This window comes from Gorilla gorilla, chromosome 8, assembly GCF_029281585.2.
Source record: "Gorilla gorilla gorilla isolate KB3781 chromosome 8, NHGRI_mGorGor1-v2.1_pri, whole genome shotgun sequence".
NCBI lineage: Eukaryota > Metazoa > Chordata > Mammalia > Primates > Hominidae > Gorilla > Gorilla gorilla.
In genome coordinates, this window is record NC_073232.2 from 115,811,412 (window position 1) to 115,834,428 (window position 23,017).

General features: G+C 52.1%; 1 protein-coding gene across 5 annotated transcripts in view; it reads left to right on the plus strand.

Annotated features, from left to right (window-relative positions):
* NEURL1 (neuralized E3 ubiquitin protein ligase 1) overlaps positions 1-23,017 on the plus strand; it is a 96,366-nt gene that overhangs the window by 40,210 nt on the left and 33,139 nt on the right. The window contains exon 1 of one of the 5 annotated variants that reach the window (XM_019034750.4): positions 20,660-20,939. The exons of the other annotated variants lie outside the window; for them this stretch is intronic. Within the exon in view, the coding sequence (XP_018890295.1) occupies positions 20,906-20,939 (34 nt within the window). The 5' untranslated portion in view covers positions 20,660-20,905. Of the gene's footprint in view, positions 1-20,659; positions 20,940-23,017 lie in introns of those variants that run through there. 5 annotated transcript variants of the gene reach the window in all.

Sequence of the window (23,017 nt, forward strand, 5' to 3'; positions counted from 1 at the left end):
GACATCAGCAATAACTGTGAGCACCCCCGTGGCCTAGGCTGTAGATGTTTGTACACTGGCATCATAGGTTGTTAATGTCCTCAGTGTTGAGGGCTCTTGAGGTCCTCCTATTGTCATTTAACCCACAAGGGGAAGACTTAGCCAAGGGGATCTCTCTTGGTATCAAGTCTGACATGGCCTACAAGCAGCTGCAGCAGCCCTGAGTTCCAGGTGCAGGTGCTTAGAGTGGCTGTGGGGCTGGGGTCCTAGGCTGAGGGTCTTGCAAGCGTTATTATGCCACCTGGGTCATGGGGTGCAACTTTGCTGTCAGTGGCAGGGTTGGATATATGTTGCCCACAGAGCCAGTATCTGTGACTCTGAAGCACCCCCTATCAGCTCAGCCCCATAGGCTGGGTTGTACCTGTGATTCTACTGCTGGGAGGGACAGGGCACAGTACTGGCCTGACTCCTGGGAAGAAGTGCTCTAAAGATTTGGGCCTGGGAAACAAGGCATGGCTGCAATTCAGGAACTTGAACCAATAGGGTTCAGCAGCAACTCAGATCCCAGGGGATGAGGCATTGTGTAGTGTGACTCTAGAACAAGGGATTGTGGGGCTTGGCAATAATCCTGACTGTGTGATGCCAGGTGCAGCAGCAGCAAGTATCCCAGAAAGGTGGGGCACAGCTGTTGTTTGGGCACTGAGGGGGCAAGGAACAGCACAGTGATGACTTTACTCCCCAGGGAGAGGGGTATGTCAGCGGCTCAGACTCTAGAGGGCTAGCCCAGCTCTGGGGCAACAGAGTACTAGGGTTGTTTGGCCTGTAGGGCAGGATGTCTCAGTTCATCCACAGCTCTATTTCCCTGGGACATGGGGTACTAGGTCAGCTCAGTTCTGGGATGCACAGTTGCTCAGCTTGGCCAGGGCACTGATTCCCCAGGGGCTGGTGTGCTGCTTCAGCTCATGCTTGGGGGTGATAGGGGACATGACTGTCCTGGGCAGCCCAGGAACTATTTCCCTGAGATGCAGAGCACCACTTTAGCTTAGGCACTGGGGTGAGTGACTGCTCCAGGTAGCCAAGGTACTGTTTTCTGGGATGTAAGGCACTCCTTCAACTTAGGCACCAGAGAGATGTGACTGTCCTGAGCAGCCAAGGTACTGTGTTTAGGAGGCAGGGTACCTAGGAAATCAGTTAGGCTCTGGCCCAAGGGGGCAGAAGGAGGGGTAGATGGAGTGGCTCTACCTCTGCTGGGCCCTGCAGGGAAGGGTGTAACAGCTGCTGGCAGCTTGGCTTGGGGATGTTGGGCCACTGGGCTGGGGTGCAGGGTGGCTTAGCTCCAGGGATGAAGGGGACCCATGGCAACTCACCCCAGGAGCAAGACGCACTCCAGCTGTTGTTCCAATTCCAAGATGGCATAGCAGAGTAGCCATGTGGGCACAGGGGGCATGGCACAGCATTGGCTTCTTCTTTGGAGGAGCACTGCTGTGTGGACTCCAGGCAGCTTCCTTAGCTGAGCTTGGTGCCTGTGAGAATTGCAGGGACTCCAGTGGTGAGGTCTGTAGGTGGCCAAGGTGTTGATAGGGGTTGCTTGCACCCTCTTGCTTACCTCCTGGTTTCCAGCTGATCCTGGTGGGGGGATGGAGTGGTAGAGTCCCAGCATTTTCTTCTGTTCTCTGTGTAGCCATCTCAAGTTTCTATCACCCATCTGATGAACTCTGGCACTCTCCCTCAAGTTATTTTTGTTAAAATAACAATGTTGACCGGGTGCTGTGGCTCAGGCCTTTAATCCCAGCACTTTGGGAGGCTGAGGCGGATGGATCACCTGAGGTCAGGAGTTTGAGACCAGCCTGGCCAACATAGTGAAACCCCTTCCCTACTAAAAATCCAAAAATTAGCTGGGCGTGGGGGTGGGCACCTGTAGTTCCAGCTACTTGGGAGGCTGAGGCAGGAGAATCTCTTGAACCCAGGAGGCAGAGGTTGCAGTGAGCCGAGATTGCGCCATTGCACTCCAGCCTGGGTGACAAGAGCGAAACTGCATGTCTCTCTCTCTCTCTCTACCTATCTATCTATCTATCTATCTATCTATCTATCTATCTATCTATCTATCTATCTATATACCTATATCATTGTTTATTCATTGTTTTGGCTATCTTTGTGATGGGGAGGAGCGCCAGCGGGTTCCAGTCTTGTTCTCCTCCCGAGTGTGATAGCATTTTTAATGGACAATCCTTTAGGGCATCTTTCCAAAGCTTTCAACTTAGTTTTTGTTTCTGTACTTAAAAAAATTATGGTAAAATACACATAACATAAAATTTAAACATTTAATTTAACCATCTTAACCATTTAAGTGTACAGTTCAGTGGTATTAAGTACATGTGTTATTTTGCACCATCCATCTCCAGAACTTTGTTCATTTTCCCAAACTGGAACCCTGTACCCATTAAACACTAGCTTCCCATTTCCCAGTGCCCTCAACCCCAGGCAAGCACCATTCTACTTTCTGTCTCTGTGAATTTGAGTACTCTAGGTATCTCAGATAAGTGGAATCATACAGTATTTGGTTTTTTTGTGAGTGCTTATTTCACTTAGCATAATGTCCTCAAAATTCATTCTTCTTTTAGCATATATTAGAATTTCTTTCCTTTCTAAGGTTGAATGATATTCCATTGCATGTATGTGCCACATTTTGTTTATCCATTCATCAGTCAGTGAACACTTGGGTTGCTTCCATGTTTTGGTTATTGTGAATAATGCTGCTAAGAATATGGGTTTATGAATTCTGTTCAAGTCCAAGTCCCTGCTTTCCATTCTTTTGGGTATGCACCCAGAGTGGAATTGCTGGATCATATGGTAATTCTATTTTTAATTTTTTGAGGAACTGATTCATCTTAGTTTTTATAGAAGTAACACTTTTTTCCCCTACTCCCTCCTCTCACACTCATATATATATTTTTTGAGACAGGGTCTCACTGTGTCACCCAGGCTGGAGTGCAGTGGTGTGATCATGGCTCACTGCAACCTCCTGGGCTCAGGTGATCTTCCTACCTCAGCCTCCGGAGTAGCTGGGACCACAGGTGCACACCACCATGCCCGGCTAATTTTTGTATTTTTTGTAGAGATGGGACTTCACCATGTTGCCCCGAGTGGTCTTGAACTCCTGAGTTCAAGCGATCCGCCCACCTCAGCCTCCCAAAGTGCTGGGATTACAGGCGTGAGCCGCCGCGGCTGGCTTACGCTTACATTTAATAGGTTTTAAAATATAGCTTTATTAAAGTATAACTGACAAAAATATACTGCACATATTTAAAATGCACAGTTGATGTGTTTTGACATATGCATATACCTGTGAAATCATCAGCACCATGAACTTAGTGGACATTTCCGTCACCCTCACAAGTTCCCTTGTGCCTTAAATAATCCCCTCTCCTACTCCTCCCTGCTGCACCCCCTGCCTCTGCCATAATCAAGTAACCGCCAGCTGCTTTCCGTCACTATAGATTAGTTTACAGTTTTTAGAGTTCTGTGTAATGAGAATGATACAGTATGGTCTTTTTTTTCTCTAGCTTCTTTCACTCAGCATAATTAGTTTGAGATTCATGCATGCTATGGTGTATATCAATAATCCATTTATTTATTTATTTATTTATTTATTTGAGACAAGAGTCTCGCTCTGTCGCCTAGGCTGGGGTGCAGTGGCGTGATCTCAGCTCACTGCAACCTCCACCTCCTGGGTTCAAGTGATTGTCGTGTCTCAGCCTCCCGAGTAGTTGGGACTACAGATGTGAGCCACCGCGCCCGGCTTAATTTAGGCACAAATTTACCCTGGATTAGGCCAAGCACGGTGGCTCATGCCTGTAGTTCCAGCACTTTGGGAGGCCAAGGCGGGCAGATCACCTGAGGTCAGGAGTTCAAGACCAGCATGGACAGCATGGTGAAACCCCATTTCTACTAAAAACGCAAAAACTAGCTGGGCATGGTGGCATGTGCCTGTAATCCTAGCTACTCGGGAGGCTGAGGCAGGAGAATCACTTGAGCCCGGGAGGCAGAGGTTGCAGTGAGTAGAGACAGTGCCACTGCACTCCAGCCTGAAAGACAGAGTGAGACTCCGTCTCAAAACAAACCAAACTTTTTTTTTCCAACCACCTGCTACCCACTGATGAGCATTTTTTCTTTTTTGTTTATTTTCTTTCTTCCTTTTTTTTTTTTTTTGAGATGGTGTCTCGCTCTGACGTCCAGGCTGGAGTGCAGTGGCATGATCTCGGCTCACTGCAACCTCTGCCTCCCGGGTTCAAGTGATTCTCCTGCCTCAGCCTCCTGAGTAGCTGGGACTACAGGGGCATGCCACCTTGCCCCGCTAATTTTTGTAATTTTAGTAGAGGAGGGGTTTCACCATATTGGTCAGGCTGGTCTTGAACTCCAGACCTCAGGTGATCCACCTGCCTTGGCCTCCCAAAGTGCTGGGATTACAGGCGTGAGCCACTGCACCCGTTTTTTTTTTTTTTTTTTTTTTCCAGACAGGGTATTTCGCTGTTACCCAGGCTGGAGTGCAGTGCAGTGGTACAATCATGGCTCACTGTAGCCTTGACCTCCCAGGCTCAAGCAATTCTCCCACCTCAGCCTCCTGAGAAGCTGGGACTACAGGCATACACCACCATACTTGGCTGATTTTTGAGCTTTTTGTAGAGACAGGGTTTTGTGATGTTGCCCAGGCTGGTCTTGAACTCCTGGGTTCAAGCAATCCTCTCACCTTGGCCTCCCAAATTGCTGGGATTAAGGCATGAGCCACTGCACCCAGCCAATGAGCATTTTTTCACGTGCTTATTTGCCAGTTATATATTTACTTTGGTGAAGTGTCTGTTTAAATTTTTGCCCATTATTTTTCATTAGGTCGTTTTCTTATTTTTGAGTTTTAAGAGTTGTTTATATGTTCTGGATTCTCTATTAGATATGTGCTTTGCAATGAATTTCTCCCTGTCTGTGGCTAATCTTTTCATTCTCTTAAAAGAGACTTTTCATACTTTTTATGTCCTAATTAAATAAATCACACAGTTTTCTGGCATACCAACCTGTCATCAAGTTTAGGGACAACACAGCTTCTCATTATGGGTGGCAGTTCAGCTGGAGGGAGCAAAGGGGTGTGTGGGGACACCAGGGAAGACACTCCCAGCTTTGAAGTTTCCATGTACTAAGGGCATCAATCAGAATGTTCTCCAGAGGAAATGGAACTCATCTTATGGCTGAGGACCCTGTTTTTAACTTCAGCGGGCAATATGTCCAATGAAAAGACCACACATTTCAGCTTCTTGTCCAGCTTGGTGTAGGCATGTGACTACATTCTGGTCAATGAGATGCAAATTAGAATTGTTGGGTGGACTTTGAATAAGGCTCCTTTAAAGAGGGGCAGGTAGCTAATATATGTCCTTTGGTTTTGGTTTTCTGTGTTCTTTCTGTTTCTTGCCTGGAATGTGGGCAAGCTGGCTGGAGCTTCAGCTTCTATTTCAGACTATGAAGCAACCTTGCAGTGTTATGTGGAAGATGGGGTAGAAAGATGAAAGAAGCCCAGGTCCCTGATAATTACAGAGCTGCCACACTAGCTATGTCTGTGTACCTGCAGACTTCCTATGTTAAAGAAAACACTTAATATATTTTAAAAGCAGTGTTATTTCTATTTTTTATTACTAGCAACCAAATGCAATTCCTAACAGACACAGCTGGTTAACATAGCAGTGCATCAGGAGGAAGTCAGCTGTATTGCATATATGCTTATATCATTGAGATCATAATGTGAGAACATTTTAACCCCTGCTTTTCTGCTTTTAAAATTTTCTTTTATTTTCAGACTTTTTTTTTTTTTAATTTTTTGAGATGGAGTCTTGCTCTTTCACCCAGGCTGGAGTGCAGTGGCCTGATCTCAGCTCACTGCAACCTCTACCTCCTGAGTTCAAGTGATTCTCCTGCCTCAGCCTCCTGGCTAATTTTTGTATTTTTAGTACAGACAGGGTTTCACCATGTCGGCCAGGCTGGTCTCGAACTCCTGTTCTCAAGTGATCTGCTCACCTCAACCTCCCAAAGTGCTGAGATTACAGGCGCGAACCACCACGCCCAGCCTTCACACTTATTTTTATCACTACTTTTTTCTCCAGTACCATCACCATTTTCAACTTTATCATCTTGTGCTTAATGTCATTATCATTATGAATAAGAATCATTTTCGTTACCATAACCATCTTTAGAGGATTCTCTTCTTGTTGATGGAGGGTGATTTGTGTATAAAATGTATTTTTTAAAATTAAATATTCCACTGGGGCGAAGTGAGGGGAGGCCGGGGGAGGCCGAGAGAGCCCTTTGTCATTGAGGAACATCTGTGGAAAGGGGTGGAATTGGTACTCAGACTTAGGACAGCTTCAATATTCATTGGTCATGGGCCACATCAGTCATTTCTGTGCTGCCAATGGCCAGGGTTGTTCCCACATGGGGATGCCCTCTAGGCATGTAAGTGAAACAACAGGGACGGATTTCAGTCTTCTGCCAGAGTTGGCTGGTAGGGCAGGTCAGGGTCAGTACTGCTTATAAAGAAAGGCAGAAGTAACTGAACTCGATAGTATAAGAAATAGGAAACTGTTGGAGGGTCTTGAGTTGGGGAGTAGCATGGTTTGTGTAGGAAGGATTAGGGATGGGGTGGAAGGGACACACAACTGGGTAGTAGTAGTCCAGGCATGAGGTGATGCAGGTCGTGTGTTAGGCAGGTCATGGGTTAAGTAGACATCAAGAGAGGATTAAACATACATACATACATGCCTACATACATACATAATCAGGGGAAATGCCTGTGTGAAGAAAAATAAGGAGGAAGCTGGGGGAGTCTGGGGGAGCCATCAGACCTCAGTGCAAGTGGGACCCTGAGTGAAGGAGAGGGGTAAGAAAGGAAGGAAGTTTGGTGGGAGCATATCAGACTATAGTGCAATTCTAAGAAAAGTTCTGCAAGACCTCGGAGTATCCTCCAGCCAGAGCCACAGTCCCTGGCCAGTGGAGCCCCACATCTCCCAGGAATGGTCCTGCCTTAATATCCCTGCCACACGCATCACTAGCTGGGGTGAGCTGTGGGAAGCATTGCCTTGGAGCAAACATGGGGATGGACTTCAGAGCTCCACAGCTGGGGCCATCAGTCAAGCGTCCACCCTGCAGTGGAAGATCCAGAGGCCCATTTTCCTGGATGACATGGGGATGACTGGGGTGAGGGACATGAGAAGGTGACTGCTGTTGTCTCAGGCCTATCTATTGCAATAACAAATGCTGGCCTGCACTGAATTAAGCAGTAAGGAGCTGTACTATGCAGAAAACAGGATGTCCCAAGGTGGGTGGCTTTCAGGGTTGGCTGAGTCAAGGCTGTAGGATGAGGTACTTGCCATCTCTCTACTCTGCCATCCTTGGGTTGGTTTTCCTTCTAGACCAGTAGTGACATGGCCATGGTGGTCCCAGGAATTGCAGCTGGACACAGTGATATCTGGAGAAAGGAGAACGACCCCTATGTTCTGTGGAGCAAGGATCCCTTTCTCAGAGGGGTTCCAGCACATTTCCCACTGCTGGGAAATCTATGCCTCATTGGCCAGAAGTGGGTCACCTGGCCATTCTTGACCATGTGACTGAGAAGGGGAATGAAACCATTGCGATTGGCTTATTGCCAGGGTATGGCACGCTGGCTGTATGTGAGAATTGCTTGGGGAGCTGGGCCTCACACTTCAGATTTCTCTATGAATTGGTCTAGCGTGGATACTGGGCATCAGTAATTGTTTTTGTTTTTGGTTTTTTTGAGACAGAGTCTCTCTCTTGCCCAGGCTGGAGTACAGTGGCGTGATGTCTGCTCACTTCAGCTTTGACCTCCTGAGCTAAAGTGACCCTCTCATCTCAGCCTTCCAAGTAACTGAGACTACAGACACACACCACCATGCCCAGCTAATTTTTAATTTTTTTTTTGTAGGGACAGGGTCTTGCTATGTTACCCAGGCTGGTCTCAAACTCCTGGGCTCTAGTGATCCTCCTGCGTCAGCCTCCCAAAGTGCTAGGATTACAGGCGTGAGCCACCACACTTGGCTCTACCAGTAATTTTATTACCTCCTAGGTGATGCTGATGTGCAACCAGGGCTGAGAACTGCTGTTGTATTGGGGTGGTGTAGATGTTGGGCATCAGCCACCATGTGCATTACAGTCACTTACTAGTTTTTTGTGGCTTAGACAAGTCACTTACCCTCTTTCAGCTTTGGTTTTCTCATCTGTAAAATGGGGTCTGGCAATAGTTACCTCCTGTGCTTCCTGGGAAGACTGAAACAGTTCGTGAGTGCTTGTAGGCTTTGCAAACTGTAAGTCAGTGACACCCGGGGGCTGGCTGCTTATCATTCTTATTCAATTTGGAGGGAAAGCACAGCTCCCTCTGCTGCCAAGAACAGCCAGGGCAGAGATTTCTCTTGAGCACAGCTTCCTGTCATTAAAACAAAAAAACGAAAGAGAAGGGAAAACGACAGACTGGGAAGCCACAGGCAATTGCAGTGGGCTTTTTTCTTCTTGGAAGGCGTGGGTTTTAAGGCGCTGCTATAAATGGTTTATGCAAATGAGCTGGAGGCGCTCTGTCCCCTGCCGCTTTAATCCGGGAGAAGCTGGGAGGGAGCCAGGCACAAGGTTTTCCGCCCCTCCTCCCTGTAGTCCTGCAGTGGGGTGGCTGGGGGCAGGCAGATGCTCTTCTGCTGCCTCCAGGGAAGATGGTCAGATAAGGCTCTGTACTCTGGCTCCCCCATGTTCCAGGACACACCTGGCTGCGTGGCTTCTTGGCTCTTTCTGCTTGAGTGAGCACAGGCTAGTGCTGCCAATAGTACTGCAGGAACAAGGAGGGCCCCCACTGGTGCTGCGAGGTCACGGCCAGGCAATCTGTCACCTTTGGGTCTCACTGGGTCCACAGGGACCTGGGGCACTGGAGAGGAGCAGAAGGGGGAAGAGTAAAGAGCCCGCACCATCGGCTCCAGGCTTTCATCTTCCCTCCCTCCTCCTCCTCTTCCTCTTTTCTTCCTTTCTTCATGAAATCTACTTTGAGCATTACGGAGTGACCACCTTGTCAGATGCTAAGGATCTAGAGATAAAAAGATACCTTTCTACCTTCAGGGTGCTCCCAGTATGGGAAGGGCCTCCTGCCATGGCTGCAGGGCTGGGGCTGCACAGAGGACTGGCTGGACAGCCTTGGAGAGGGATGGTCTGGTCTATTCCATCCCGGGGCATTGGGATGATCTCAGAGGAAAGGCTCTTCTGAGCTGGGGGCTGAAGGTGAGGTGGGAGTGTTTGTGGGACCAGTGCCAGGGAGGGGCACTCCAAGGAGAGGGACAGTGTTCAAAAAGCAACAGACAAGTGATGTGCCATGTTCTAGAACACAACTGGCTCGTGTGCATGGAGCATAGGTACATGGGGTGGGGTGGGGGGGTCATGGAAGGTGAGGCCAGACACATGGGCTGGGGTCAGTTCACAGAGGACCTTGAATAATCCCCAAAGTGGGGGTCGAGTTTATCCTGAGGTGCTCGGGAGCCACAGGAGGTAGAGGGCTGAGTCGGGCAGAGAGGCCCGCCTGGCAGCCCTGCGGAGGGGGACGGAGGCTGGAATGATTGTCCAGAGCAGGATGATGCTGGGGGCCTGAACCATGGGCAGAGCCAGGGGAGGGAACGAGGGGATGGATTTGAGAAGGACACGGTGACCTCTTGGATGGGGAATCTGGGCTGACACCAGATTTCCGGCCTGGATAACAGAACTCAAGGGATAAACTGGGCCCCGGAACCTTGGGGGTGCCCATGTTGGGTGGGGCCAGGAGGAGGACTGAGAAGCAGTCACTTCCAGTGAAGAATGTGCCGCTGGCCCATCCTGGGTTTCCCACCAGACCCTGGTGGAAGGGGGAATGGGGGAAGGAGCTGCTTCTTCAGACAGTTTAGAAATTCTTGATTGCCTCCCCCCAAATGATCCCCATCCCACATTCCTGATTCAGGGAACTCCTGGTTCAGAGATAAAGTGAACCAGTCCAAAGCCTCTATTTTACAAGTGTGGAAACTGTGTCCCGAGAGGGGACTGACTTGCCCAAGGTCACACAGTGAATTATGGCAGGCGGTGTCATGGTTAGTAAAAAAGGACCCCCAAACAAAGTCTAATGTAGCCCACCTCCTTCACTTGCCCTGAGAACAAAGAGCTCTCTTCCCCAGAGGGAAGTGGGCTTGGCTAAGCAGGGTTGAGGTTGTGAGGGGTGCAGCATTTGTTTTAGAGAAGGGAGGGGTTCCCAGGGAAGAGACCTCCTGCTCCTATTTGCCTGCTGGTGGAGCCCAACCCAGGAGCTGCATTTGCTGCCCACCTTCTGGAGCCCTGACTGCCACCACCGCCACCAGGAGGGAGAAGCCACGGAGACATTAAAAGGGGCTGCCCTCCCTAAATTCCAGAGCCTCAGGGCCTGCCTGGAACTCAGGAGTTCTGACTGCCAGGGAAGGCTTTGCTTTCTCAATGTTGACCCTGCACAGTCCTGGGGTCTCTGAAGGAAGTAATCCCGAAGAGGGAGGTGTCGGGGGACAGGAGCCTGAGAGAAGTTACTGGAAAGGGAAGAAAGGAAGGCAGTGGCAATGAGCCACGGATGAATGTGCAAATTGTGAGATGGGGCAGCTGCAGGGAAGAGCTAGGAGCTAGAGCGGTGGGTTTCTGTCATTGCAGTCACCCTGTGGTGGCTCCCCTCCTTGGGCTGTCCTTTGTGCAGGAATACCACAGTCCTGACAGCCACCTTTGGTGGCCACACCTGAACTCTGGCTCAGGAGGGTGGGGCAGCCAGCCCTGAGCCAGCCACATGCCCACGGTCCCCAGGTCTTTAGGGACTAAAAGCCCCTGTTTGTGGGGCTATGAGATGTGAGGTTGTCTGGGGTTGGGGTCAGGGACTCAGTCTAGGGCTAGGACTGGAGGTGTAGTAGCAGGGGACAGAGTTCCTTCCTGGACTCAGTGGGGATGAAAGCCACTGGCCTTTCCTGAGAGGCACTGCATGGACCCCATTACTCACAGGTACCTCTGTGCCTGGGGATCTTGCCTGTGGCCCAGCAGCTGGCATGGCCGGTGTCCTCTGGGCTCTAGGTCATGGCCCATAGTGGTAGGCACAGAGCTGGCATAGTGCAGTGGCTGGACTCAAGTCATCTCTCACCTTTGCTGTATGAGAACAGAAGTTCCTGTTTTTTGAGCCAAGCTCAAAAAACAAGCTCTGCTCCTGCAAGGGACCTGCCACCCCCTTTTTCTTTCTGGAGCATTTTCAGGTTTATGCCTTGCAACCTGTGAGAGCTGGCACCCCCTGCCTCAGTCCCCACTTTCTCTTTTGGAGACGTGTGTGGTGCTGAAGCTCTGACCCCTAGTGTGGGAGTGGCCCAGAGCCTGGCTGGGGCAAGGCCTGCAGGTGGGTGCCTAGGTGCATGACGGGGACTCTGGCAAAGTAGTATGGTGACTGTGGGCACACTACAGCCAAAGTCCAGGGCAGTCCACATTGGGATCAAATTTCACTTTTCTTTTTTTAGAGACAAGGTCTCACTCTGTCAGCTAGGCCAGGTGCAGGAGTGTAATCATAGCTCACTGTAACCTCAAACTCCTGGGCTCAAGTGATCCTCCTGCCTTGGCCTCCCAAAGCTCTGGGATGACAGACGTTTGCCACTGTGCCCAGCTCAAATTTTACATTTGTGGGTGCAGTGGCCCTGGGTCCCTCTGATTGATGCTGTGTTTATTTAACCGAAGGTGGCTGTTCTCAGGGGCAGCATTCTGCAGTAGACAAAGCCCTGGGGCCTGCACTCTTGAGTCTGAAATCTGGGTTCTGGCCCAGCTCTGGCACTTTATAGCTTTAACAATTAATTTCCACCTCCTTGAGCCTCTGTTTTTCTCTTTCTGTACAAAGGGATGAGCATCTGTCCTGTGGTACCTGATAGGGTACTTTTGCAGATCCAGTAAGATACTGGTGATATTGTTTCATAGCTTTTAAGAGCTGGGTCATTCTGAGAGGCCACGTGGCAGAGGGGCAGGTGTTGGGCTCTGATGTCCAGTAGGTGTGTTTCTAAATCCCAGCTTAGCTGAGCATTAGCTGTGTGACCTGGGCAAAGTATTCAGTGTCCCAAGCCTCAATGTTCCCATCTAGGGTGCTGAGTTCCTCCCCTTCTGGGGGCCCAGAGCAGATGTTTCAAGATGCTGGCAGCAGATGTAATTTTCTGAATTGATTTGGGTACTTATTTGTCAAGTTCCTGCCTAGTTTTTTCAGAGGAAGAGGTGCCAGGACCCCCTACTGACGGGCTAAAGCCCCTTCAGGGGAGCCAGGTCAGAGGTGGGGGGAGACCAGGCCACTAGGCCTTTTGGGGCTAAAGAGCTTTGAGGGGAAGAAGCCCCCAGATAGAACAGCTCTGGGCAGACTGACTTGAGATCAAATCCCGACTCTGTCATTTCCCACCTCTGTGTCCTGGTTTCCTCATTTGTAAGGAAGGGTAAGGTCAGGGCCTCTGTATAGAGGTCAGGAGTAGCTCATCTACAGTGCTACCACATACTAGCGCTTCCCATGCGCCCCACATTGTTCTGAGCACACGACATGCATGAGCTCATTTCATCTCCCCAGTAGCCCTAGGAGCTAGGCACTATTACTATCAACCCAATTTTTCAGAAGAGGAAATGGACACTTAGTAGATGTTAGAACCAAGGTTTGAACCCGGGAAGTTTGACTCTGGAGCCTACTCTTAACTGCCCCCTCTACTGTGAAGCCCCTAGTGTAGACAACACTGGTGGCACTGAGTAGTATTTGCTGTGTCACAGCACTGGGATCCAGCTGCCAGTGGCCATACTGGGAGTACCCCAGCCAAGGGCCTGAGCCCCTGTGGGGTCCTGTACTGTCACTTTGTTGTAGCTACTGACACCCAGTATCTGAGCCCAAAGGTTGGAGTCAGAGGCCCCAGGAGGGGTAGCAGGCAGGGGCAGGGCCAGGGCATGGGAGCAGAAGTGGAGGCCAAGTCAGCTGGTCCTGGGCTTGGCCATCCCTCTGTAAGCTGGACCTGGGAGAGGCAGGAAGCAGGCAAGAGCCAGAGGAAGCAGAATCCCCAGAGGAAGAAGGGGGGCCTCCCAGCTTTGGGGTGGCTTCAGCTAGCTGGGGGCCTGACACAAGAAGGAGTGGGCACCAGGAGCGTAGGCTGAGCCGTGGGGCTAAAGGTGTATATGTGAGTGTGAGTGTGTGTGTGCGTGGGGTGGAGGTGAAGGGAGGGATGGATTGAGGAGGATCTCTGCCTGTGGAGGAGAGATTTAACCTCCTGTTATCAGCTGCCAGCTTTTCTCATAATCCAGGCAGGCCCAGCAGGGATCAGCAGAGCGTGTTTCCGCATCTCGGATGGACGAGGCCCATGTCTTGTTCCAGCACATCCCGCGCTCATCCTGTCTCCTGCGACACCCTGGGTCTCCTCATTTCTCTGCGTCTCTTCTCCCCATAAAGTCTCATTGCCTGCCCTTCCTCAGCCTCCCCATCCAGGTTCTGGTGTAGGGAGCAAATCTTATGTATTCAGACCCTGCTAATTTATCACTTGTGATTGCTGGGACAAAGGCTAGCTTCCAGTTTAAAATTCATTCTATTCCTGAACAAAAACGCAGCACTAACCAGGTGACAAGGGACTGTTTAATCTACTTCCTTAGAAGAACTGACTGCTACCCAGTGCTCTGAAATGGCATTTGCATGTGAGGTACCCATGCAATCATACATGCAAAGCTTAGAATGTGCCTGGTGCAGAGTAAGCGGGTACTGAGTCAATGTTTCTTATTAAAGCAGGTCTTCTATTTCTCCTCCTTGGGGTAACATGTATTTTTTTCTTTTTTTGAGATAGTTTTCACTCTTGTCACCCAGGATGGAGTGCAGTGGCACAATCTCTGCTCACTGCAACCTCCACCTCCCGGGTTCAATTGATTCTCCTGCCTCGGCCTCCCGAGCAGCTGGGATTACAGGGGTGTGCCACCACGCCTGGCTAATTTTTGTATTTTTAGTAGAGACAGGGTTTCATCATGTTGGCCAGGATGGTCTCGAACTCCTGACCTCAGGTGATCTGCCCGCCTCGGCCTCCCAAAGTGCTGGGATTACAGGTGTGAGCCACCACACCTGGCTGTATTCTTAGTGCTATAGGCATATCCTGCATCCCAAGTCACTCTTCTCCAAGGCTGGGACAGAGACTTTAGTCCTTCCAGTTCTACGTGGATTCCCGAGTTCTCTGACTCTCAAGCGTTGCTGTTATGGATGGAGCCAGGCAGCGGCCGTCACAGGTGTTATGTTATTCAGTTCTCACAAGTTTCTGGGCCATGTGATCTCCACCATGGAGAAGAGATGGTGGAGCCTCAGAGAAGCTCAGTAGCTTGCCCGTCCAACCTGAAGACCAGAGCTCCCACCCTCCACGTGGGTGGGGTGGGCACATCCATCCACCCTTCCTGACCTGTGACACAGATCTTATCATAGGCAAATGTTTGCCTCCAGCTAGGGACTCAGTGGGTGTGGGCTTTGTCTGGCACACTCTGTCCTGGGAATAGAAACCTGGTTTCTTCCTTGTTCCATCCTTTCTGCCTGGCATGGATGGTGATCCTTCTGTCCAGTCTAGGCTGGCCATGCTGGCCCTGAGGCCTGGAACTGGGGAGCACGAGCAGGTGTGTTTGTGTCTTGGAGAGGCCGAGAAAGGGCTGCTTGGCAGTGGGCCTTGGCAGGGAGGGACCTCAACTCCATCCAGGTTCTGTTTGCTCAGATTCCCTTTCAGTCTCCACCCCGCCTCTGCACCTGTTGTGTTCCCATCCTCCTGGGCGGCTGGCAGCTGTCACGGCTGGGGCACCTGTCCCAACCCCCGAGGACGCCCTCTGGGCTCCCTGGCTCCAGTTTCTCTGCAGCACTTGGCTTGCACTGTCCATCTCTGAGTACTTTTGCTCTCCTCTCCCTCCTCATCTCTCACTCTTCCAGACTCGAGGCAGCAGCCTCCACTCTTGTCCTGGCTCTGGGCATAGAAGGAAGCTTTCAGCTGGGGTTCCCTGCTTCCTATTCTCTACTGCCAGGCCCAGCCTAATGGGTAGAGAGGATGGGGCCCTGTCAGGATGGCCATAAGCCTCAAATGCTGATGAGGCGGCTCATCAACTCAATCAAATTATCCCTTGTTCTTAATGAAGGAAACACTATAGCAGCAAGGGGCTGCCTCCCAGCTCCTCCACAGCAGGGTCACCTCCTCTTCCTGGCCTCCCCAGACCCTAGTCACTTCCCCCTACTTCATAAAAAGAAGTTACCCCCTTCCTTGTCCAGTGTTGTCTTCTATACCTCCCGATGCCTGGATTTATATGTCATATTAGGCATAGCAGCAGAAGACATTACTCCTGGGTCCCAGTCCTCCTTGCCTTCCACCCACTGTGTGGCCTTGGCAAAGTCTCTATCATTTATTGGGCCTTCTTTGCTACACCTGTAAAATGGGCCCAGAACTTCTTTGCCTGCTTGAAGGTAGGGGCTGGCCCCAGTGCTCTCTGGAGGCTCTTCCCCCTTAGAGAGCTTGGTGACTGTGACTCTGATGGTTTCTATTCCCCAGTGAATTTGTTCCATGTTTTATTCTGGAGTTGCTGGCTCTGCCTTAGACTTTGAGTTCTGAGAGGGCAGGTTTAGGCTGGGAATGAGGTGCTAGGCCTTGGAGAACCTGGATGAGAGAGGACTTGGTGAGGAAAGCCTTGAGCTAGGTAGACCATCATGGAAACCAAGATGGCACCCAAGGGAAGAGGAGCTGTCTGAAAGGGGTCAGGGGACAGGAGATGGCAGGGAAATGAGGGACAGCTATAGTAGTGGGGAGGGCCTTGGGAGCTGAATGGGTTCAGAGAGCCAAGGGGCCTAAGGTTCCCTAGATGGCATGAGAGGACAGATGCAGCTGGGGATTCTGTCAGACCAGGCCCCCAGGGGCACTGCCAGCCTTGCTTCCTGCCTGCAGGCTTTGAGGTATTAAGTCCCCACCCAGGTCATATATGGGTCTGTGTTCTTCACAGTTTCCAGGATGACATCTCCAGTGTCTGTCTGGGTCACCTGTTAGCGGATGAGAAGTCCAGCCTTACTGCCTGTCCTCCGCCTGCATTTAGGCTTCATCCCTGGAATGTCACCTTCTGTCCACTGGAAAACGTCTAGGCTCTGCTGCCATACAGAACCCTTCTGCTTCCTTAAGGAGACGGTCCACTGTCCCCTTGTCTTCTCTCCTCTAAGCAAGAGGGGCCCCTGCCCTTTGCCCTTTCCTGGATGGAGCATGAGTTTTGATGTCAGGCAGGTCTGGGTTTGAAACCTCGTTTGTCTTGCCTTCAGAATAACCTCTCTAAGCCTCAGTTTTATAGCCTGAAAATGGGGGTGATTATAACTCCTGAAGGGAAGTTTTGGGATTGGCTGATACATAAGATACTTAGCACAGTGCCTGGCACACAGTAAGCGATCAATAAATGGTAGCATTTATAGCTTCTGCTATATATTTACTTATAGCCTCTCCATTCCCCTTTCACATCCTTTCCAAAGTGCGGCTATAGAATGGAACACATATCATTTAGCCAGAGCTGAAAGAACCTGATTCCTCAATCCCTGCCTGGCTTCTGCTGGGATCTGGAACTGCCTGTTACCCCATCCATGCCCGTTTTACACCCCTGGCTTCTGCAGGGTGGGCATTGGGTCCTGCTCACCAGTTGGTGTATAGTGGGCACTCAGTGAATGGTTGATGAATGAATAAGTGAATGAATGATGTATGTTAGTGATTTTCTCACCCTTTTAGTAACAGAATCCTTTGGCCAAATGAATTTTTTTTTTTTTTTTTTTTTTGAGATGGAGTCTCGCTCTGTCGCCCAGGCTGGACTGCAGTGGCACAATCTTGGCTCACTGCAACCTCCACCTCCTGGGTTCACACGATTCTCCTGCCTCAGCCTCCCCAGTAGCTGGGATTACAGGCGTGTGCCACCACGCCCGGCTAATTTTTTATATTTTTGGTAGAGATGGGGTTTCACCATGTTGGCAAGGCTGGTCTTGAACTCCTGACCTCAAGTGATCCACCCGTCTCAGCCTCCCAAAGTGCTGGGATTACAGGTGTAAGCCACTGTGCCCGGCCGGCCCCAAATGAAATTTTATGGGATGCCCCAGTGAATAAAACAGAGAAGGGGTGCAGCTCTTTTGCCATATCCCGGGGCTGCCTCTCCCTTTAGAGGTCCTGGACACTGCCTGAGGAAGTGACAGGAGAGGGAAGCCTCAGACACAGGACACTGATTGCCACATCCTATTTGGGGAAGTGATTGTGGGAAACAGGCTCATATGTCTGTGGGAAAACTGTTTTAGACTGCAGTGTCGAAGGCCTGGGGGCCACTCGGGCCACCTCCCAGTTCTCTGTTCTGTTTCACTCAAGTGGCCAGAGTTGGGGCTGCTGCTCATCTGAAGGACTTCCAGCTCGTGGAGCCCCAAACCTGCCCCCATCCCTGCTTGCTTACCACTTGGCTGCTTTCCCACAGTTCTGTGTCTGAAAATTACATGATTTCAGGTCTGTTTGTGAGATGTTTTCTGAGTGCCTGCTCCAGGCAGGGGCAGGAGTGATGTGAAGCCCGAGGGGAGTGAGGCTAAGTCAAGCAAGGCTCACCCTGTGGGGTGCAGGATGCGGGATGTTGCTGCTGCTGCTCCCTCCCCTTGAGCCTCCTGCCTCCTCCCTCACCATTCACAACCAGATAGGACAGTGACTTTCTGAAATGTGGGTCTGGTCTGTTGCCTCCCTGCTGCAGGACTTCCCTATTGCTCTCAGGAAGAAGGCCAGAGTCTTCACCCTTCTCCTCAAGACCCTCCTGGTGTATCCCTGACCCATCCTGGCTCGGCAATGGAGCATTTCCTGAGGCTCCTCCTGCTCACCCTGCTCCATACCAACCTTGCTTCTGGAACACACCAGCTCTCTCCAGCCACAGGGCCTTTGCCTATGTTGTACTCACTCTCTCCCCTAAGCCACCTCCACAGCACAGGGCCATTAGCCTTCAGATCTTGCCTTCACTGTTGCTTTTCAGGAAAGCCTGCCCTGAGCCTCCCAGAACCTTGCTCCTTTCTTTCAGACCCTTTTTCTCAGGTTGTGATGATATACTCCTTAGTGAGGCTACTGGATAAATGTCTGTTTCCTTCTGGACTGGAAGTCCGTGAGAACTAGGACCTGCCACTGAGGGCCACCCTTGCATCCTTAGTGTCTGACACATAGTAGGGGATCAATAAATGTGGGTAGAGTTGAATTAAATGGTTGAGGTGCACCCAGGAGAAGCTGGGGCAAGCAGATAGGGCCCCAGCCAGGCCATGGCTGTCTCTGTATAGGACCGAGTAGGGTAAGTGTTAGGAGATGCCCAGCTCAGGAGCTCAGAGGAAATATAAGTGCCAAGAACAGGGACTTACTCTTACCTAGGGCCCTAGGGAGGCTTCCCAGAAGAAGTGTTCCCAGTGCTGGGTGATGGGAAGGGGGCATTCCAAGTGAGGAGAAGGCAGGAACCAAGGTGAGAGGGAGGCTGATGTCTGGGTGTGGGGCCATAGGAAGGCCAGGCTGGGCATGTGCGAGGGGTTGGTGGGCAAGGGGCCAGCCGGGTGTGTTAAAAGGCAGGCAGGGTGTGGAGGGTGACTCTGCTGCTACAGGAACAGCCTCCAAAGCATCTTCTTTTGGCCTCAATTTCCTCATCTGTAAAATGGGCATACACATACACTGATCTCTTAGGGTTGTCGTGAGGATTGAGCAAGTTAAATGCGTCACACGCTCAGGGCAGTGTGGATCATGCAGCAAGGCCTCGTGTTTGCTGTTATTATGATCATTATCCGACAAAAGGAGTTTGGCTTACTTTCTCCTTGTCAGACTGACTTAGCTTCCCGCCCCCATGGGAACTGGGTATGTGTGCCAGGAAGTGTGTGCGTGTGTGTACGTGTGAGTCTGCACAGCTACGAGCCGGTATGTGCCTGTGGAAAGTGGGCTGCCTTGTGTGGACTCGGGTGTCGTGGCTTATCCCGGAAGTCGTGGGCATGCCTCTGGCTCAGGGGAGCATCGGCTGACTGGGCTTACTCTCCCCCAGATCCCGCCCAGCCCTCTGCTGATGACTCTAGGTCAGGCCTGAATGTCCCTCCTTGTTCTCCTAACTGCTTCCCCAGACCCACTCAGAAGTGGGAGCAGCAGGGTCTTGAGCTGCGGGCTCAGGACCCAGTCCAGTCCCTTACAGGGCCCAGGCCTCTGAGTTCCATCTGCTGTGCGACAGCCTCCACCTTTCCCGTGGCCCCTTCCTCAGCCCCTACCCCTCTGTCCTCCCACCTGCCCGCTGGCTTTCTCTTCCCACCCAGCCCTTTCCCTGGGGTCCAAGATCCCAGACCTTGAGGACAGTGGCTGGTGTCCAGGCCAGGGCCAGGGAGGAGGGTGCTGTCCTGTTGTCCTGGTAGAGGCCCCTGAGCTTGTGTTGGATGGTGACATTGTCCCTCAGACATGGCCTGAGTCCTGGTCCTGCCTGTGACCTGCTGGGTAACCTCAGGCAAGCTCCTTAGCCTCTCAGAACCTCCACTTTCTTCTCTGTAAAACAGATATCATCATAGCCGCTGCCACCCACACAGTTCCTGGTGCACAGTGCATGCTCATTGCGTGGCAGCTGCTCTCTTGATGATGATCTGGGCTCCCGGCATGCCTGCCCAGGGCTGGAGGGGCCTGCCATCCCAGCCTCCCTCTTCCCCCTCTGTTCCCACCTTTCCCTCTTCCCTGAGTGTGGGGTGCCAGTGTCCACCTTAAGATTTCTCTAGAAACTTTGCGAGTCTGTGGAAGCAGGCGTATGTTGACTGTGGACATTGAGAGGTGTGCATGTAACCATGTGAGTACATGTCTGATGGTCAGTAGATGGCTGAGTGCACTCAGTGGTGAATGCTCCCAAGTGCTTATGAGCCCATGTATATGCACATCTGTGTGACATGATGCAGAAGAATAGTGCAGGTCTGTGTTGGGGTGTGTGGTGTGTGTGTATGTGCATGGTTAAAGGGATAGGTTGGTGTGGCGGGGGGGAAAAGCCTGGATTCTGGTGCTGCACTGGCTGGGTTTGCATTCCACCCTTGCCACCTTTTAGGTGAGCAGCCTCTCTTTGTCTCAGTTTTCTCATCTGTAAGACCATCATCATCATCTTAGAGATGGTACCTGTTGATAATGACTGTAATACTGACCTCATCATTCAGCCTGTGAGGACCAAAGGAGTTAATACTTGCAAAGCCCTTGGAACAGAGCCTGGAAGAAGACAGAAACGGTGTTAGCACTTGGTTAACAGCTCCATCAGCTTGATTGTGAACCTCTTGAGGGCAGGGATGATGTCTGTTTTGCTTCTCAGGGGGTCCCCTCTCACCTAGCAAGACCTCTGCATGTAGTAGGTGCATGAGGCTAGTGAATGAATGGCTGTCGGCCTGGGCGTTCAGGGAGGGCTGTGTGTGTCACTACATCCCTGAGATGGGGCTGTGTGTGATGGGGATGTGTGTGCGTGTGCGCGCCTCTGCTCGCTTTCTGGAGCTCGCTGCTATTTCAGGAAGCCTCCAGTCTCCTCCTCCTTATGTAAATAAACATGACAGATCCCATCGGCTGTACCAGCGCGGGAGGTGGGGAGGCTGGAGTGGGTGGGAGCGGGGAGGCGGCGGCCGGAGGGGTGTGCGTGCTGCGTGCGCGTGTGGCCGGCTGGCCGCGGGCGGGCGGCGTGCGCGTGTGCGGGAGGGGGCGCGTGGGGGCGCGTGGGGGCGCGGGAGGGGCCTCGGCCCTGCCATGCCGGTCTCCGCCCGCGGGGGAGGAGACGTGGGAGGAGGAGGGGAGCAGCCGGCCGGGGCGACTCGGTGACCAGCCGGCCGGCCCAGCAGAGGTGGCTGCACTGCCCGCCGCCGGAGATGGGGGGACAGATCACCCGGAGCACTCTCCACGGTAAGGCCCCGCGGATGCCTGCGGGCCCGCCCACCCCAGCCCGAGACCGCCTGGGGAGGCCGGGCGGAGGGGCGCTGGGGCTGAGGGCTTGGTCATGCCCCTACTTCTCACTCCATGGAGGGGTCTGGGGCTGTGTGAGGGGCACCTTTTGGTGGTGGGCACTGGGGTGGGGGCAGCAAGGGAGCTGGGTAGAGCAGGAAGAGGGGTGCCTTCCCTGACAGTGCCGCCCTCCCACTGATGGTGGGAGGTCAGGCAGCTGAGGCTCCCCACAAAGTCTCCTTGTCCTCTTACCCTCTTGTCCTCTTACCAAGGTGCTGACTAGTCCCCATGTGGGATGCGAGGTCCTGGGTTTCCCTACCCACCTCTCCCGGGACAGAGGCAGCCACAGTTAGTTAGACAGCTGAGGGGACCTGCTTGTCGGCTCTGGGATGTGGGCCTTGGAGGTGGTGCTGTGTTCTATGCTGGAGCCCCGCAAAGACATGTGGGCACCCACATGTGTGCTGAGTGTGCATGTGTGTCTGTGCTCGTGAGTAGGCACTGAAGGTGCCCGTGGGTGTGCACCTGTGCCGGCTTGTGCCTAAGCACACGGGTGTGCAAGTGACAGCACCCCACAGCGCCTGACCTCGCTTCTCCAAGTGTGTGCTCTGTGGGGGAGGCCAGAGAACTTCTGAGCCCTGCAGGTCACGTCCACAGTCAGACAGACCCACAGCCTGGAGCTGGAGGGGTGAAAGAGAGGGGGGCCACTGGCTGGCTCCCCATTTGCAGAGCTCCTGCTTGCTCCAAACCCTGTTCTCTTGTTCCCCTAGCTCTAGTACTGTGGTCTTGGGAGCACCATGGCCGATGTGGCAGCAGACCCAGAGAAGCCTTCCTAGTGACTTGTGTGTCTTCCCTGGGCCCTGGGAACTGGGGTCCTTTACAAACCAGCCAGAACAGAATAGGCTGACCTTGGGGAGTCCCTGACGCACTCCCCTATGTACCCTGCTCCCTGCTTGGATGGGGTATTAGGAGGTGGGACAGTGTCCATCTGCCGAGTCCGGTGGGCACTGAAGAGCCTGGGAGAGGCTCAGGAAGGAAGGAGGGTGGTGGCAGGAGCGCGTGGGCAGCCGCAGCCGGAACTGGTGACCAGGTGGCTTCTCCCTTCCAGGCTCTGGACTTTGGGAGAGTAATTTTTAATTAAAAAAGAAAAAAGACAGGGAAAGATGTAGGAAAAGCAAATCATTGGCTCTCTTAAAAGGAAATGAAATCCGTCCTGGGTTTGGAGGGCTAAGTGACAGATGGAAGGCCCTGGAAGACACATAATCCGGAGCCAGGCCAGGGGCACTGCCAGTGGCCTGGGCCTTGGCCGGAGAGTTGGATTGGGCTGACCTGAGCCTGGCCTTGCCCGTCTGTGGGGTGGGGGCTCTTCTCAGGGCTTGCTGGCCCCGGCGGGGCCTGCTGGCAGAGGGTCTGGAGCCGACTGGCATTTTCCACTGGAGTCAGACTTGGGCAAGCCTGTGGTCTGGGAAGGACAGAGAGGCTCTCAGAGCAGACTCAGGACATAGTACACTGTCCTCCAGCTGCCTAGAGCACAGGCTCCCTAGAGGGTGAGACCACCTTAGCTCATGCTCTGGGAGTGGGTAGATATGTTTTGTAAGGAAGGCAAATGTCTTCCTGAGCCTCAGTTTTCTCACCTGTCAATGAGGCTAGTAATAGCACCCTCCTTCTAAGATTGCTGTGCAGGCCAGGCCCGATGGTTCACGCCTGCAATCCCAGACACCTTGGAGGCTGAGGTGGGAGGATTGCTTGAGCCCAGGAGTTCGAGACCAGCCTGGATAATATAGTGAGACCTCGTCTCAAGAAAAAAAGAAAACAAGATTATTGTGAGGATTACATGAATCATGTGAGCAGAGAACTCAACATGGGGAAAATCAAGAGGGCTTGGAAAGGCAACCTGGGCCCAGGGTCATATTCCCTTCCTCTCATTTGTCCCATTTCTCTGGGGGCAGGAGGATCACTTGCGGTGCTCTGAGAACTCTAGGAATTGCGCATCCAGGCTAGGTGGCCATCAGTGAGCGCTCATCAAATGCCACATCTGCCTT